At 50.4% G+C, this 15,111-nt stretch overlaps 1 protein-coding gene across 7 annotated transcripts in view; it reads left to right on the top strand.

The window, feature by feature from the left end:
* Positions 1–13,400, top strand: part of LOC146863633 (uncharacterized) — a 337,769-nt gene extending 324,369 nt beyond the window's left edge. For all 7 annotated transcript variants that reach the window (XM_085627704.1, XM_085627702.1, XM_085627701.1 and 4 more), the window contains one exon: positions 8,879–13,400. In XM_085627704.1, the coding sequence (XP_085483830.1) occupies positions 8,879–10,071 (1,193 nt within the window). In that variant the 3' untranslated portion in view covers positions 10,072–13,400. The remainder of the gene's footprint in view (positions 1–8,878) is intronic.
* Positions 13,401–15,111: the final 1,711 nt, after the last annotated feature.

Genomic DNA, 15,111 nt, shown 5'->3' with positions numbered 1-15,111 from the left:
TCTAACAAGTGAAGTTTCCATTCCTCTTCTTTTATGGGCATAGGGAGAGATTTCACTCTAGAGCCACAGATATCGGCAATTATTTCCCAGTACTTTTTGGAATTATTTTTTGAGGCTGCCTCTTTTAGCTGCATCCATGCACAATCTTCTTTTTTTTGTTTTAGGGAGCGTTTTATCCTCTGTCTTTTCCTCTTTAAATGTTTATTAAATTGTTTAGCTCGAACGAATAATTCAGGTACTGGGCCCTCACTAATTTATTTATTTCCCTATTTATAGTAAGCAATGGGTTTAAAAATGACCTCCTCTTAACTAGAGCATGTGTTAATTTACAGGATTTAGCCTGGAGACTTATATTATGGGAGAAGGCTTCGAGTAAATCTAATTGGGTAGAGTCACTCTCGACCGATATTAAGTGCGGCTGATCTCTTATTAGTGCCGTTAAGTACGCTTTTATTTTAGCGGTCGCAAATCCAGACAAAATCCAGAATCTTTGCAAAATTGTAGCGGGGTGGGAGATTAAAGCGGGGCTTAAACGGGGAACAGACAGGATTCCAAACAGGAGCTAAACTTGGCAAGATCTTAATGGTTTTAACTGTTTTGATGGTTTTGGTGATTTGGTAGTGAATCAATGGTTCAGTAGCATGAGGGCTTAACACAGGGCAAGGCAAAGCTAAGCCAAACTGCAGGATGGAAGCAAGAAGGGAGCAAGGAGGGAGGGAGGGAGGGAGGGACCATAAGACCTTCTCAGTTCTTCCTTAGTCCTGTATTTGCTCAAGCCCAAGCCCGTCACCACCCCTCTACCTCACCGCTCAGCTTCTGTTTTGCCTGTCAATTAACTTTGTTGACTTAGTTAATTTTCACTGCTGGTCAATCTACTCCCCACAACAAAGTCCTTGTCTCTATCAGTGCCGTGAGTCCGTGGGTCCGTGAATTTTCTGTGGCTCAGTATCACTCTGTACAAGAAAATAAGTGAAAAACGTCTCAGCCCGCTTTTCCACCACAACCGCGTTGAATGAAAAATAAATATTTTGTCCTCCCACATGCGGTAAAAGAAAGATATGAAACATCTCCTGCCGCTTTTCCACCGCTATCACGGTGAATAAATAATAAATATATGGCTCCTGCCGCTTGTTATCCCACACGCTGTGAGGGAAAGCAAACAAACGGCTCCTGCCGCTTCCTTGCACACACGCTGTGCTGATGAAAGGCTCATGGCTCCTGCCACTACAAGAGTTAAAGGGTCCCAGCAGAGGGATAGCAGTTGATACACTCTCTCAAAGATCTCCGCGATCAATTAGGAGCCCGCTGCTCGCTGCGCTGTGTCCGCTCACCGTCCACCGTCCTCCGCCCTCAGGGACCTCTGCCTCAGCTGGGAGTCTGCACCATCACAGACCGTCAACCAGCAACGGCTAAGGCAACGGCCCCAGGAACTTTTCGCGGCATGGTGGCATGGCGGCGTGGCGGGGTGGCTCTCAGTTCTCAGATCTCAGCAGCACTCTGCGGCTCCCGGGCTCTTGGGCGCTCGCCTCTTGGAGACACACAACGCGGCACGTCTCAACACAAGCTCCTCCTCTCTTAGTCACATCCTCCCCTCCCCCAGGAAGGAGAGATTTGCCGTAGTCCAGAAAAGGATTACCCCTTATCTAGAAAACCATTAACCCCCTCCTGGCAATAACTACCTCCCCCTCAACCCCCGGATGGACAGATTTACTCTAGTCCAGAGGAGAACTATTCCTGTCTAGAAAAGACCTACCCCAGTGCAGAAAAAGTATGGAGGCTCGTGTGTGCCCGGACAAAGAATTTCCTCAGCATGGATTCAAGCGCCATATCCACGCCACATGGCTCCAACGAAGTCCCTTATGGGAAGACTTTCATCTAAGCCACAGGACATGAGTCAGGAAGAGGAAAGCTGCCCCCGGGCCCCAGAAATCTCTTTCTAGCTCTCTTGGGGTGGTTGAAAACTCACATTGTATCCCAGGGTCCACCAAACAGTTCCTACTTATGATACTGGTGCCCACCCCTTAACAAAGGAAGGTGGAGACAGGAGCAAGGAAAGGGCAATCACTGATGGGTTGACAGGAGCAAGGGGTAGTACTGTGAGAGAGACAGGAGCAAGGGCCAATCACTATGGGGGAGACAGGTGTAAGGGACAATCAGCGAGGGGAGACAGGAGCAAAGAAAGGGCAATCACAGTAAGGAAGGCAGAAGCAAGAGGCAATCACTGAAGGAAGACAGGAGCAATGGGGAATCTCTGGGGGGACAGGAGCAAGGGGCAATCACTATGGGGGAGACAGGAGCTAAGGGTATAACTGTGAGGTAGACAGGAGCAAGGGACAGTCACTGTGGGGGAGAGAGGAGCAAGAGGCAGTCACTCTGGGGGACAGGTGCAAGGGGCAATCACTATCGGGGAGAAAGAGCAAGGGGTAATCACTGTGGGGGAGACATGAGCAAGGGGCAATCACTGTAGGGGAGACAGAGCAAGGGGCAATCATTGCGGAGAGATAGGCACAAGGGGCAATCATCGTGTGGGGGAGACAAGAGCGAGGGCCAATCACTGTGGGGGAGACAGGAGCAAGTGGCAACCACTGTAGGAGAGACAGGAGAAAGGGGCAACCACTGAGGGTAAGACAGGAGGAAGAGGCAATCAGTGAGGGGAGACAGGAGCAAGGGGCAATCAGTGAGGGGAGACAGGAGCAAGTGGCATTCAGTGAGGGGAGACAGGGGCAAGTGGCAATCAGTGAGGGGAGACAGGAGCAAGGGGCAATCACTGTGGGGGGGACAGGAGGAAGGGGCAATCACTGTGGGGAGACAGGAGCAAGGTGTATAACTGTGAGGTAGACAGGAGCAAGTAGCAATCACTGTGGGTGGACAGGAGGAAGGGGCAATCACTGTGCAGAGTCAGGAGCAAGGGGTATAACTGTGAGGGAGACAGGAGGAACAACAATCACTGAGGGGAAGACAGGAGCAAGGGGCAATCACTGTGTGGAGACAGGCACAAGGGGCAATCACTAAGGGGGAGACAGGAGCAAGGGGCAATCACTAAAGGGAGACAGGAGGAAGGGGCAATACCTGTGAGGGGGACAGGAGCAAGGGGCAAACATTGAGGGGGAGACAGGTGCAATGGGCAGTCACTGAAGGGAGACAGGAGCAAGGGGCAATCACTGAAGTGAGACAGGAGCAAGGGTCAATCATCGAGGGAGAGACAGGAGCAAGGGGCAATCATCGAGGGGGAGACAGGAGCAAGGGGCAATCATCGAGGGGGAGACAGGAGCAAGGGGTAATCATTGAGGGGGAGACAGGAGCAAGGGGCAATCATTGAGGGGGAGACAGGATCAAGGGGCAATCACTGAAGGGAGAAAAGAGCAAGTGGCAATAACTGTGAGGGAGACAGGATCAAGGGGCAATCACAGTGGGGGAGACAGAAGCAAGGGGTATAACTATGAGGGAGACAGTAGCAAAGGGGCAATCACTGTGGGGAAACAGGAGGAAGGGGCAATCACTGAGGGGAGACAGGTCCAAGGGGCAATCACAGTGGGGGGACAGGAGGAAGGAGCAATCACTGTGGGAAGGCAGGAGCAATGGGCAATCGCTGTGGGGGAGATAGGAGGAAGGGGCAATCACTGTGGGGAGTCAGGAGCAAGGGGCAGTGACTGAGGGGGAGACAGGAGCAAGGATCAATTACTGAAGGGAGACAGGAGTAAGGGGCAATATCTGTGAGGGAGACAGGAGCAAGGTGCAATAACTGTGAGGGAGACAGGAGCAAGGGGCAATCATTGATGGGGAGACAGGAGCAAGGTGCAGTCACTGAAGGGAGACAGGAGAAAGGGGCAATCACTGAAGGGATACAGGAGCAAGAGGCAATCATTAAGGTTAGACAGGAGCAAGAGGCAATCATTGACGGAGAGACAGGAGCAAGGGGCAATCACTGTGGGCAGACAGCATCAAGGGACAATCACAGTGGGGGAAGACAGGAGAAAGGGGCAATCACTGTGGGGAAACAGGAGCAAGGGGCAATCACTGAGGGATAGACAGAAGCAATGGGCAATCACTGAGAGGGAGACAGAAGCAAGGGGCAATCACCTAGGGAGACAGTGTTAGACGGACCGGGAGGGTCGGCCGAGGACAAGGGGAGAGGTCTCCGGGGAGAGCCGTCTCCAGCGATCGTACAGATAAATAACTTCCCCCCCCACAGAGAGACACCACACAAGGAGAAGATTTAGCGTTCTTTATAGGCAATTTCTTAAGGTACGATGAAATGGTACAAGGAGGTCTGGACTCAGGGGTCCCCTCGATTCAAGTCTCTCAAGATGGGGAAAAAGGGGGTAGCGGGACAGTCTGGTTACCAGTCTGGTAGTTGAGATGGTATGGTGGATAGCTCACAATCCTCGAGCTCGGTGTTCTAGCTGGGACGGGCCGCGGCAGCGCCAGCAGGTCCCGGTGAAGATGGTCGATACACGGTCCGCGGCAGCGCCAGCAGGTCCCGTGAAGATGGTCGATACACGGTCCGCGGCAGCGCCAGCAGGTCCCGGTGAAGATGGTCGTTACAACGGGCCGCGGCAGCGCCAGCAGGTCCCGACGAGGATGGATGTTGCAGAAGGCCGCGGCAGCGCCAGCAGGCAGGACGATAGTTCGCAAGGTAGGGCTACTGCAGCGCCAGTAGTCCGTCAAGGCTGAGTTCTCTCGGTGTCTCTCGACTCCAGGATACAACTGCCGTCCTGCTCCGGAGCTGCCCTAGTTATAGGTCTGGCGCCCTTTGATGTCCGGACCCTCGCACTTGGAGGTCGGAGGGTCCGGGATGAAGGTGTCCAGACACCCAGCAGGGGGTGGAGCCAGCGCCTGGGGGAGCTGGAGGCGATCGGCACCTGGCGGGGGAGAGCCCTTGACGCTTCGTTCTCCCATTGACCTGCCAAGTGGTCCGCTCACCTCCTGGGTGGATGGTGGTGCCGGGATGTCGGGGCCGGCCAGGCCCAGGGTTAGGGTCGGGTGGAGGCCACGCGGCCTCGTGGCGCAGGGCCCAAGATGGCGGCTTGATCCGGCCGGGGGAGCCGGTGGTGGCTCGGTCCCGTGATACATGGAGGTCCGGGGGCAGGAGTTCCGTCGGGAGACGGGGTGCGGGTGATTCTCGTGGGTCACGCCTGGCGGGCCGGGGCTTGGGCCCTGTCATGCGGGGAGGGAGCAAGCCCTTCGTGTGGCCTGTCCAACAGACAGGAACAAGGGCCAATCACTGGGTGGGAGGCAGGAGCAAGGGGCAATCACTGAGGGGAGACAGGAGCGGTGGCAACTACTGAGGGGGAGACAGGAGAAACGGGCAATCACTGTGGGGGAGATAGGAACAAGAGGGAATCACTGTGGGGAGACAGGAGCAAGGGGCAATCACTGTGGGGAGACAGGAGCTGGGTCAATAACTGAGGGGGAGAGAGGAGCAAGGTGCAATCACTGTGGGGAGACAGTAGCAAGGGGCAATCATTGTGGGGAGCAAGGGGCAATCACTGTGGGGAGACAGGAGCAAGGGGCAATCCCTGTGAGGAGACAGGAACTGGGGGCAATTACTGAGGGGTTGAGAGGAGCAAGGGGGGATCACTGAGGGGGAGACAGGAGCAAGGGACAATCATGGAGGGGAGACAGGAGCAAGGTGCAGTCACTGTAGGGGAGAGAGGAGCAAGGGGCAATTACTGTTGGGGAGACAGGAGCAAGGGGCAATCATTGAGGGGGAGACAGGTGCAAGTGGCAATAACTGTGAGGGAGACAGGAGCAAGGGGCAATCACAGTGGGGGAGACAGAAGCAAGGGGTATAACTGTGAGGGAGACCGGAGCAAAGGGGCAATCACTGTGGGGAAACAGGAGGAAGGGGCAATCACTGAGGGGAGACAGGTCCACGGGGCAATCACAGTGGGGGGACAGGAGGAAGGAGAAATCACTCTGGGAAGGCAGGAGCAATGGGCTATCACTGTGGGGGAGATAGGAGGAAGGGACAATCACTGTGGGGAGTCAGGAGCAAGGGGTATAACTGTGAGGGAGACGGGAGCAAGGGGTATAACTGTGAGGGAGACAGGAGGAAGAGTAATGACTGAGGGGAAGACAGGAGCAAGGGGCAATCACTGTGTGGAGACAGGCGCAAGGGGCAATCACTGAGGGGGAGACAGGAGCAAGGGACAATCACTGAAGGGGAGACAGGAGGAAGGGGCAATATCTGTGAGGGAGACAGGAGCAAGGAGCAATAACTGTGAGGGACACTGGAGCAAGGGGCAATCATTGAGGGGGAGACAGGAGCAAGGTGCAGTCACTGAAGGGAGACAGGAGCAAGGTGCAGTCACTGTAGGGGAGAGAGGAACAAGGGGCAATCACTGTTGGGGAGATAGGAGCAAGGAGCAATCATTGAGGTGAGCGAAGGAGCACAAGGCAATCACTGTGGGGGGATAGGAGCAAGGGGCAATCATTGAGGGGAGCAAGGGGAAATCACTCTGGGGGAGACAGGAGCAAGGGGCAATCATTGAAGGGAGCAAGGGGCAATCACTGTGGGAGAGCTACTCAATTTGACACTCAGAGGTAAAGCTATGCACAACATCTCCAGACATCAGCAGGCACCTCTTTGCAGGTCAGAACTCCCAGCAAGGAAGTTCAGGGGAGCTGGCGGTGAAGTTGTTGTGTATCTGAGACTTCAGAACAGGAGGCAAGCTCAGTTTCAAGCCCTTGGAGATCTTGTTTCAAGCAGGGGACACAGCAAACAGCAAACTGCAGGCCAACCCCAGACAGCACATGGGCAGTATTCTTCCTCAGCTTCGCTGGCTTTTCTCCTTGGCATAGGTACCTCTTGATTCTCAGAAATTAGCTAAAATTCAGGGGTCTGGGCCCCAATATTTATACTACAAATTTCTCTGTTCTCTGTTGGCAGAGATGGACTGTACTCAGTCAAACCCAGTTTTGTCCTCTCTGTTGCAGCTTCCCGGCAGGAGGTGGAGACAGAGTTGTCCTTGGCAGACCAGGCCCATTCGGGTGAAAGGAAATCTCCTCCCCTACTCTAAATGCAGCTCAAGTCTGTTCATCCCAGCCCTGACTCATCAGGCTCTCTGGAGCCACTGCTCCTTGCCAGCCCTTGCCATCCAAAGCCAGACATGCAATACACAAACCTAGCAGAGGCAAACTGGTTGGCTAAGCAAGAAAATACTTTCTAAAAGTGATATTTTCAAACGCAGAATGTTAAAATCCCCCTCACTAAAAGATGTATTTTAACATTCTGAGTTCAGACATTCTAAACTTTATTTTCCTACCTTGTTCCCAGGGGTAGTTATGTTTATAAGATGTTATAAGCAACTCCCCATTTTGTCCTATGGGACCAGGTAGCCTTGCAATAGTGAAAAACTAAATTGGCAGTAATTCACTATCAGGACATGCCACACACATCAGGGCATGTCCTACATGTCACCTACAATGCACCCTACCCACAGGGGTACCTTGGGCTTACCTTAGGGGTGACTAACATGTAAGAAAATCGAAGGGTAGGGTCTTGCAAGTTGGTACACTTGCCAAGTCGACGTGGCAGTACTAGACAGCCCACAGATACTGCAGTGGCAGATCTGAGTCTCATTTACAGGCTGCGTATATGGGTGGCACAATCAGTCCTGCAAGCCCACTAGCAGCATTTGATTACAGGCCCCGGGGACACATGGTTCACTGTACTAGGCACTGGCTAGTGAATCAAATAGCCAATTATGGAAACACCAATCCATAACAACAATTTACAGGGAAAGCATATGCACTTTAGCACTGTTGAGCAGTGGTAAAGTGCCCAGAGTCATAAAACCAACAAAAACAGGTCAGAAACAGGAGGCCAAAAAGCAAAAAGTCTGGGGATAAACCTGCTGAAAAAGTCAGGTCTAACAGACATCATCTTCATTCCTAGCCGGGCAGTGATGAGTCATGCGCATTGACCCTTAGACTGGGGTCTTTCTAGAGCATGAAGCACAGATGCAAAATGTTTCTTGTTGGGGTCTTTCCGTGGTTACCCTCTTGATCCCCAGCTCAGGAGTGATGAGTCATATGTGCTGACCCATAGACGAGGAATTATTCTTGTTTGGGTCTTTCCTTGGTTACCCTCTTGGTGTTCAGCCAGACAGTGACAGGCTGTGCGCATTTACCCATAGATTAGGGTCTTTATAGAGCATGGGAGCACAGAGGGAGAATGCTTCTTGTTGGGGATCTTTCCTTGGTCACCCTCTTGACCCCCAGCCAGGCAGTGATGAGTTGTGCACAATTGGCCGTTAAAAGAGGGTCTTTCTAGAGTATGGAGCACAGATGAAGAATGCTTCTTGCTTTTGTTGTCTTTCGTTGGTCATCCTCTTGATCCTCATCCAGGCAGTGAAGGGTTATGTGTGTTAACTCTTAACAACCACAGACTGGCCACAAGATAGCCTGATGCAGTGAGTCTTTCTATGTTGTCTGGAAGGGAGGGCCACTTCTACTAGGGGGCAGGGAGGTTGTGGTTAAGTGCCTTGTAGTAACTCAGGTGGCTTCATGGATGACAGCCTTCAGTAGAGAGAGGCTGGAGCTGTGTAGGGTGGCTCTATGCCATGTAACAGCTGAAGGTGGTAGTGTGATGGGCACATAGGGCTAGCAATATATCTGTTATCTCCTGATGGTCACTTTGACCTCTGTTAGTAAGTATAACTCAAGAGAGATGCTCACTGTACTGCCTTTGGTGGGTCATATATTTCCCAGGGTGGCGTCTCCACCTGTCTTGTATCAGCTCGTGCCATTTGTGCACCTTATGCATTGCTTGAACTGTTTTGACCTCTTCTTCAGTTGTTCCTCAGCATATTGTCTTTTAATGGCTAACTCTTTTGATATTATTAAAATATATATTCTTTGAACTCTTCTCTAGGAAACAGGAAGGAAGTGCATTGCAAAGCAGCAGCTGCTAATCTCAGAGTGACGGTCAAAGGTGTCCGCACAGCCAAGGATGTGACGGGGGATGCTGCGGTGATGATGACACCTATCGCCAAATTAGAGGAGTTCCTAACGGCTGCCCCGCGCTCCATCGCCGTCCTAGCAGAACTGGCCAAGCTCTCATCAGCCCAAGAAGACTTTGCGATCAACCTGCAGCCGCCGACAGGTGGCATCAAATACATGAAATACCCACAGTCCTTTGCTGCTTCCTTAATGCAGGTCAGCCACGCTGCCTGGTCTGCTTTCAACACGGCAAACAAAAACATGGACCAGATCAGGCTTCTTTCGGCCACCATACCAAAAGCCAGTGTAAACATAGTGTGGGTTTTGTTCCAGAGACCGTCGATAGCTAAGACCCTGCTCCCAAATCAACTAGAAAGATTGCTCGGTGTATCCAAAGAATGCACATCATTGGCTCAGTCTGCGGATGCAGGATTTAGATCAGCCAATCGTCTTATGCAGGAAGTGATGGAAGCTTACAGGAACTCAAGGAAGGCGAGCAAGATGATGAGAAGCGACCTGAACCAAACCTCCGTGAATGTAACTGTGAGAGCAGAGTCTTCAAACAAGTCTTCAGCGTATCAAAAGCACTCCTTAAAGAACCTGACCACTGTCTACATGCGGTCAATGGGTCGCGTGCCTTCTATGAGGAACTCCACTGCTGTCCATCTACTCAACCAGTCCATCCACAACTTGGTGGAGACGGTTACATCCTTGCAGGGCATTCCCAGCTACCCTTCTGATGCCTCTGTGAAGGACTTGTTGTATAAACAAGCATCCAAAGTCAGTGACATTGCCCACCTAGTCAACATGATCTCGGCTACCTACTGCGAGGTGTCCCAGCGCTACCTGATGGACCGCGTGAGCGCCTTGGGAAGGCTCATCAGCATGGACCACTCAAATCCTACCTTCCAGGTGGAGCACCAGAAGCTGCAAACAGGGATCTCCAAGGATCAAGACGCAATCAAAGAGATAGAAACTGTTCAAAAACAGATGTTTGTCTCGACCCTACAGACAAGACTTGATTGGATAAATTGCCACTTAGGTGCCGCCTTCTCACGCATGCCCGCAGGTGTGGCGCCACTCATTCCAGCCACTGCAGCGCCAGGTAAACCTGCAGTTTCATAGGAATCAAGGCCAGGTAGACCCTCCAACCATTGTCAGCAGGGCCAGGTCATGCTGTTTGGCGGATATTTCAGTCTAGTCTATTGCTTGTCTTTCTTGAGTTAATTTATATTACATAAGGTTTTCCTTACAGTTGTCTGGGGGAGGGTTTTTCTGTTTGGGCAGATCAAAGGAAAAACTGGATATTGTTAAGAACTACATTTCTCTATTGTTTATTCGAGAAATCTGTTTCCCACTAATGCAAACAGTGATTACTTCTGCGAGTGGAATATCACCTGGTTGCCAGTCATTCCAGTGAATGGTTTAATCAAGAGGCCTTGACTCCTGTCTGCGTTATGAAGATGTGTGACTGCAGTTTATGTATCGAAGACATGAGCCATCCAATAATGGGTCCTTCACACCAAGAGTAGACTTTTTATGCAAAGGGAAGAAAGCAGCACAGAGCAATGTTTATTAAGAAGGATTGGCAAAGCCCAGGGGTCTCGCAGTTATCCTTCTGGCTTTGCCAAGCTTGTTTTATTTTTAACGGGTTTTGCAAAATGTCATTCTTTGTGAAGCTGCCAGGCCCTCATAGATCTAAAATAAATGTCAAAGAACATAAATAGTTTGTGGCCTCAAAAAGCCCACATTGCAATAGACGCCCCTGGCACTTAAGAGAAGTGATTTGTGTGTTGATGTGGGTCTGTGAATGGGAAAAATGCTATCACTCACAGTGAAGCTAGCCAATGGCTTAGGTGGGCTGACACTGTGCCAAATGTTGTAGGGTATAGTGGGCAGAAGAGAAATGTAAATGACTCAATAATGGACTGATGGACGAACAGGGTTCGCTGATAGCCCAGATCATTAAAATATTATGTGAATAGTTTTAGTAAAATCAAAAGATCTTGGCTAACATCAGAGCTAAAAATGGTGCTGCTGCTCTCATCTCCTGCACTGGGACACACACAGGCTGAGTCGCACCACGCACAACCTTCACAACATCCTTTGCCGCAGCGTGCAGAGGTGTCCACATGACATCTAGAGTAGGATTTGAACTGGGTCCTGTAATTTTAAATATGCTGCCTTGCACCAGGCACAACCTTTGGAACATCGTGGCGGTGTGTCCACATGATGTCCAGTGTAGGGTTTGTACTGGGACCTATCCTTCCAAACAGGCTGCCTTGCACCACGTGCAACCTTTGCCACAGCGTGCAGAGATGTCCACGTGATGTGTAGGGTAGGATTTGTACTGGGAGCCTATCCTTACAGTACCAAGTCCTATGTCTCGACTAATTCTGAAACATGCCATTCAATGGGGATGTGCTCTAGGGTGCAGCACGCTTGTAATGTGTGTATGGTTTAGAGATGTGAATACATGTATCCTTACTAGAGCCTGTTTCAAAGAAGTGTTGTTTGACACAAAGCCTGTCTCACATTTAACCCCCCCCACACACGGTGGTGCTGAGGTGCACAGACCGCTATGTACCCCAGGAAAAGGACACCTTCCAGAGCAAAATACCTTTTGTGCTGCAATGTAAGTACCTTTCCAAAATTTTGTGTCACTTTTCAAGACTTTGCACCAGTGCGAAGCCATGGAGATTCTGCCCCCAAGGCTTCCCGTGACAAAAACCACAGCACACAGCACACACCACATGGTGCCAATATCGGCGACACTCCCCATCCCTTCCACAGCAATATCCTGGAGAAATAATCAGACAAGACACTTTCTTAGTGGAGAAAATTGCTGCAGGTTTATTTGCATAACAAATATGTCAACATGGTGGGTTATTTTACGGGCGATCCCAGGGCAGGCAGCCCCTCGCCGCCTGACCACCTGATGAGCGAAATTACACCGTGGCCCTAGCCAACCGAAGTTTGTTAAATTTGGGGGAGGGGATAGCCCCTTCCACCGGTGGACCACCAGTCCACCCCCTTACTCATGCCCCCCAGCGAAGGGGGCAGAGTGTTGCTGGCAACGCGAGGACCTCTCTGGGGATACTTGGCTTTAGCACCCTTACTCTGCTCCTGCAGAGGGTACCCTTCTGTACCTCACAGCCTCTGGATCTCCCTGTAACTCCACCTGCAACACAAAATAATAAGTTAGATAAACACCCCCCCTCCTGCCTGTGCGCCGGGTAAACAGTGGGGAGGGAAACGGCGTCAGGCAGCATCAAAGAGGTCGACCGGTGGGCGGGAGAGGTATAAGTACCTCGCCCCCGCCCCCTCCTGCCCGGAAGTGACACGGGCATGGGGGACCCTCATGGGTCCCACAATACTGGGAGGCTGACTCGTGTGCCATCCTGTGGCAGTAAGGGGGGGCCGCCCTTTTAGGAGCCCCCGTTCGTGGGCCCGGGGCAGCCTTGCAGGACCATGCACAATATTGCACCGCTGCCTCCAGAAAGGACCTGGGCTTCGCATAGACCAAGCACAGCTGCCAGATATTGCTCTGGCTTTTACACGGCCTGGCCAGTGCAAGATGGCGCTTGTTTTCGACCGTCTGTCTGCTTTGAAGCGTGCTGGTTGTGACTGCTCGTCGACGCAGATGTGTGTCAAGGACCCTCATGCATTTCCACCTCTAATCAAAAACTAAAAAATCCTCTCTTCATCTTCTTTGATATTAAACTGATTGATTCCTTCCTTTGTTGAAAGAGTTTTGAACGTTCTCAGCAGTAGCGTGTTTGTGACACAAACTCATCTGCATAAAGCTTGTGCCTTATTGGCCCCGGGTTTTAGGGGCATTCCTACTGAGAGCCTGCTCTAGGGCACACTAACAGCTGCCACCTACAGTGCTTGGAAACGGCGGACCTGGAGTATGAAGCACTGTAGACAAAACATTATTTAGGCTTTATAGATTACGCTTCCAATCATAACTCCTTCCTCTAGTAACGGTTGATAGAACAGTGAGTTGCGTGGTTTTCAGTTTGTGTTTCTCTTTCATCGCACCTCTTCTTCTCAAGTCCTGCCATGTTCAACTCTAAGATTTCAGGGGTCCAGGATGAATGATCTGTGTTCTTTCCACTGTACCTTCACGTCATTACGCTAGCGTGCAAATAAATGTTATTGTTAAAAAGTGTACGTATCCACATATTGATCATCGATTCCTATGAAGATATGATTCTTAAATTGACTGTTTTGGGGTACTGGAAAAGATGTGGTTTCAATAACATGCAACACACGGTGGGGGTCCTCTCCACTCACAAAAGTGAAGCATTTACAAGCAAAAGATGCTTCCAATAACCCAGTCAGCTCAAAGGTTTATTTCAAGATATGACGCTCCAATATGGTTTTTTCTGGAATTTAACATCTCTCTGTTCCTCTTTTATTGCAACAGAAAAAATTAAAAGAGCTTGACACTTGTGGCTTATTTTTTTAAAGACTCAACCACATTCTTCTTAAGTAGGCGTGTTCTTGCTAAGGTGCTTTACAAGAAAGCTAGCAATGTTTACAACTTCTCCAACGTGGGACACCTCAGAACACGCAGAATGATGTCTTATGCATTTTATTCAATGGCGCATACTGCTCCTCGAACGGAAATCCCCCCAGATCTTTTAAAAAGACATCTATGGACAATTATCCTTGAAAAATAGCAACTCACCAAAGGTTTATAAATGGCGATAGTTTCATTGCCACCATCGTCATAGACTGATAAAGCGCCTAACAACCACGAAATGGCATTTAGGCGCCTTTGCCGCAGGCCTCTCATGGAAGAGGGGTCCAGTATTTAAAAGTGCGCAAGGGGAAAGCCTCCCCTAACATGAACCGGTAAATACTTCCCACAAGAGAAAACATTAAGGATAGGTTTGTCTAATTTAAGTTTATCTTAATTTTTCAAAAAAGGGTTACTAATGAACAATACAGAAGACTTAGAAGGGAATGTGATTGGACTGATGAGGAGAGGAGGGGGTTCCATTTCAGGCCTGAGGGGTTTATTGCAACTTAATCCGAGCCACGTTGACACTTTCCACACGAGCAGCTAGTGACAGCAGTAGCACCAAGGTCCAGGAGTGAGTTGTGCGACACATAACACACAGTGCCGCAAATAACACTGTGCTGTGCATATTACAGCACTGCACATAACACATTACCGCGTATAACACTGGCCACAGATAGCACTGTGTTATGCATGATATACTACAGTGAATAACACTGTGCCATGCACTACAGCACTATGTGTAGCACTGTGCTGCACATAACCTACCATAGCACAGCACTCTGCACATGCCACAGGAATACGCACAATATTGCACCGCGTATAACACTGTACTGCTCATAGCACTGTGTCACACATACAACTGAGCTGCACATAGCACAGCACACTGCACATACCACAATACCACGCATAATATCACAATGCATATAACACGGTACTGCTCATAACACTGTGTCACACATACAACTGAGCTGCGCATAGCACAGCACACTGCCCTTACCACAGGACCACGCATAATATTACAAAGCATATAACACGGTACTGCTCATAACACTGTGTCACATATCCAACTGAGCTGCGCATAGCAAAGCACACTGCACATGCCACAGGACTACGCACAATATTGCACCGCGAATCACACTGTACTGCTCATAACACTGTGTCACCCATACAACTGAGCTGCGCATATGTTAATGTTATTGACAATTCTAGAGTGCGACTGTTACCCGGAGGTGTCCTGGCGCTAAATGAAGTCCTACAGAGGCCTAACACAGGAGGAGAAATGTTAAAGATTAACCAGTCAAAAGCCGGTTTTCAAGGCCTTCCTAAAGGCAGGAAGATTCGTCATGCATCTAAGATGCAACGGGGGCCATTCCATGCCTTGGCTGCACCGACCACAAAACTTCTGCCACCCCAGTTGGCTTTCTTAACAAACAAGCATCCAAAGTCAGTGGCATTGCCCACCTAGTCAACATGATCTCGGCTACCTACTGCGAGGTGTCCCAGCGCTACCTGATGGACCGCGTGAGCCAATTTCGCTTCTGAGGAGCGCGATGATCTTTTCGGTACATACCAATGGAATTGCAGTTTTAGGTAGTTGGGCCCAGTTCCTTGAAGGGCTTTATGAACCATGC

Source organism: Triturus cristatus, chromosome 2_1, assembly GCF_964204655.1.
Source record: "Triturus cristatus chromosome 2_1, aTriCri1.1, whole genome shotgun sequence".
Lineage (NCBI taxonomy): Eukaryota > Metazoa > Chordata > Amphibia > Caudata > Salamandridae > Triturus > Triturus cristatus.
This window is presented reverse-complemented; position numbering and strand designations above follow the sequence as displayed.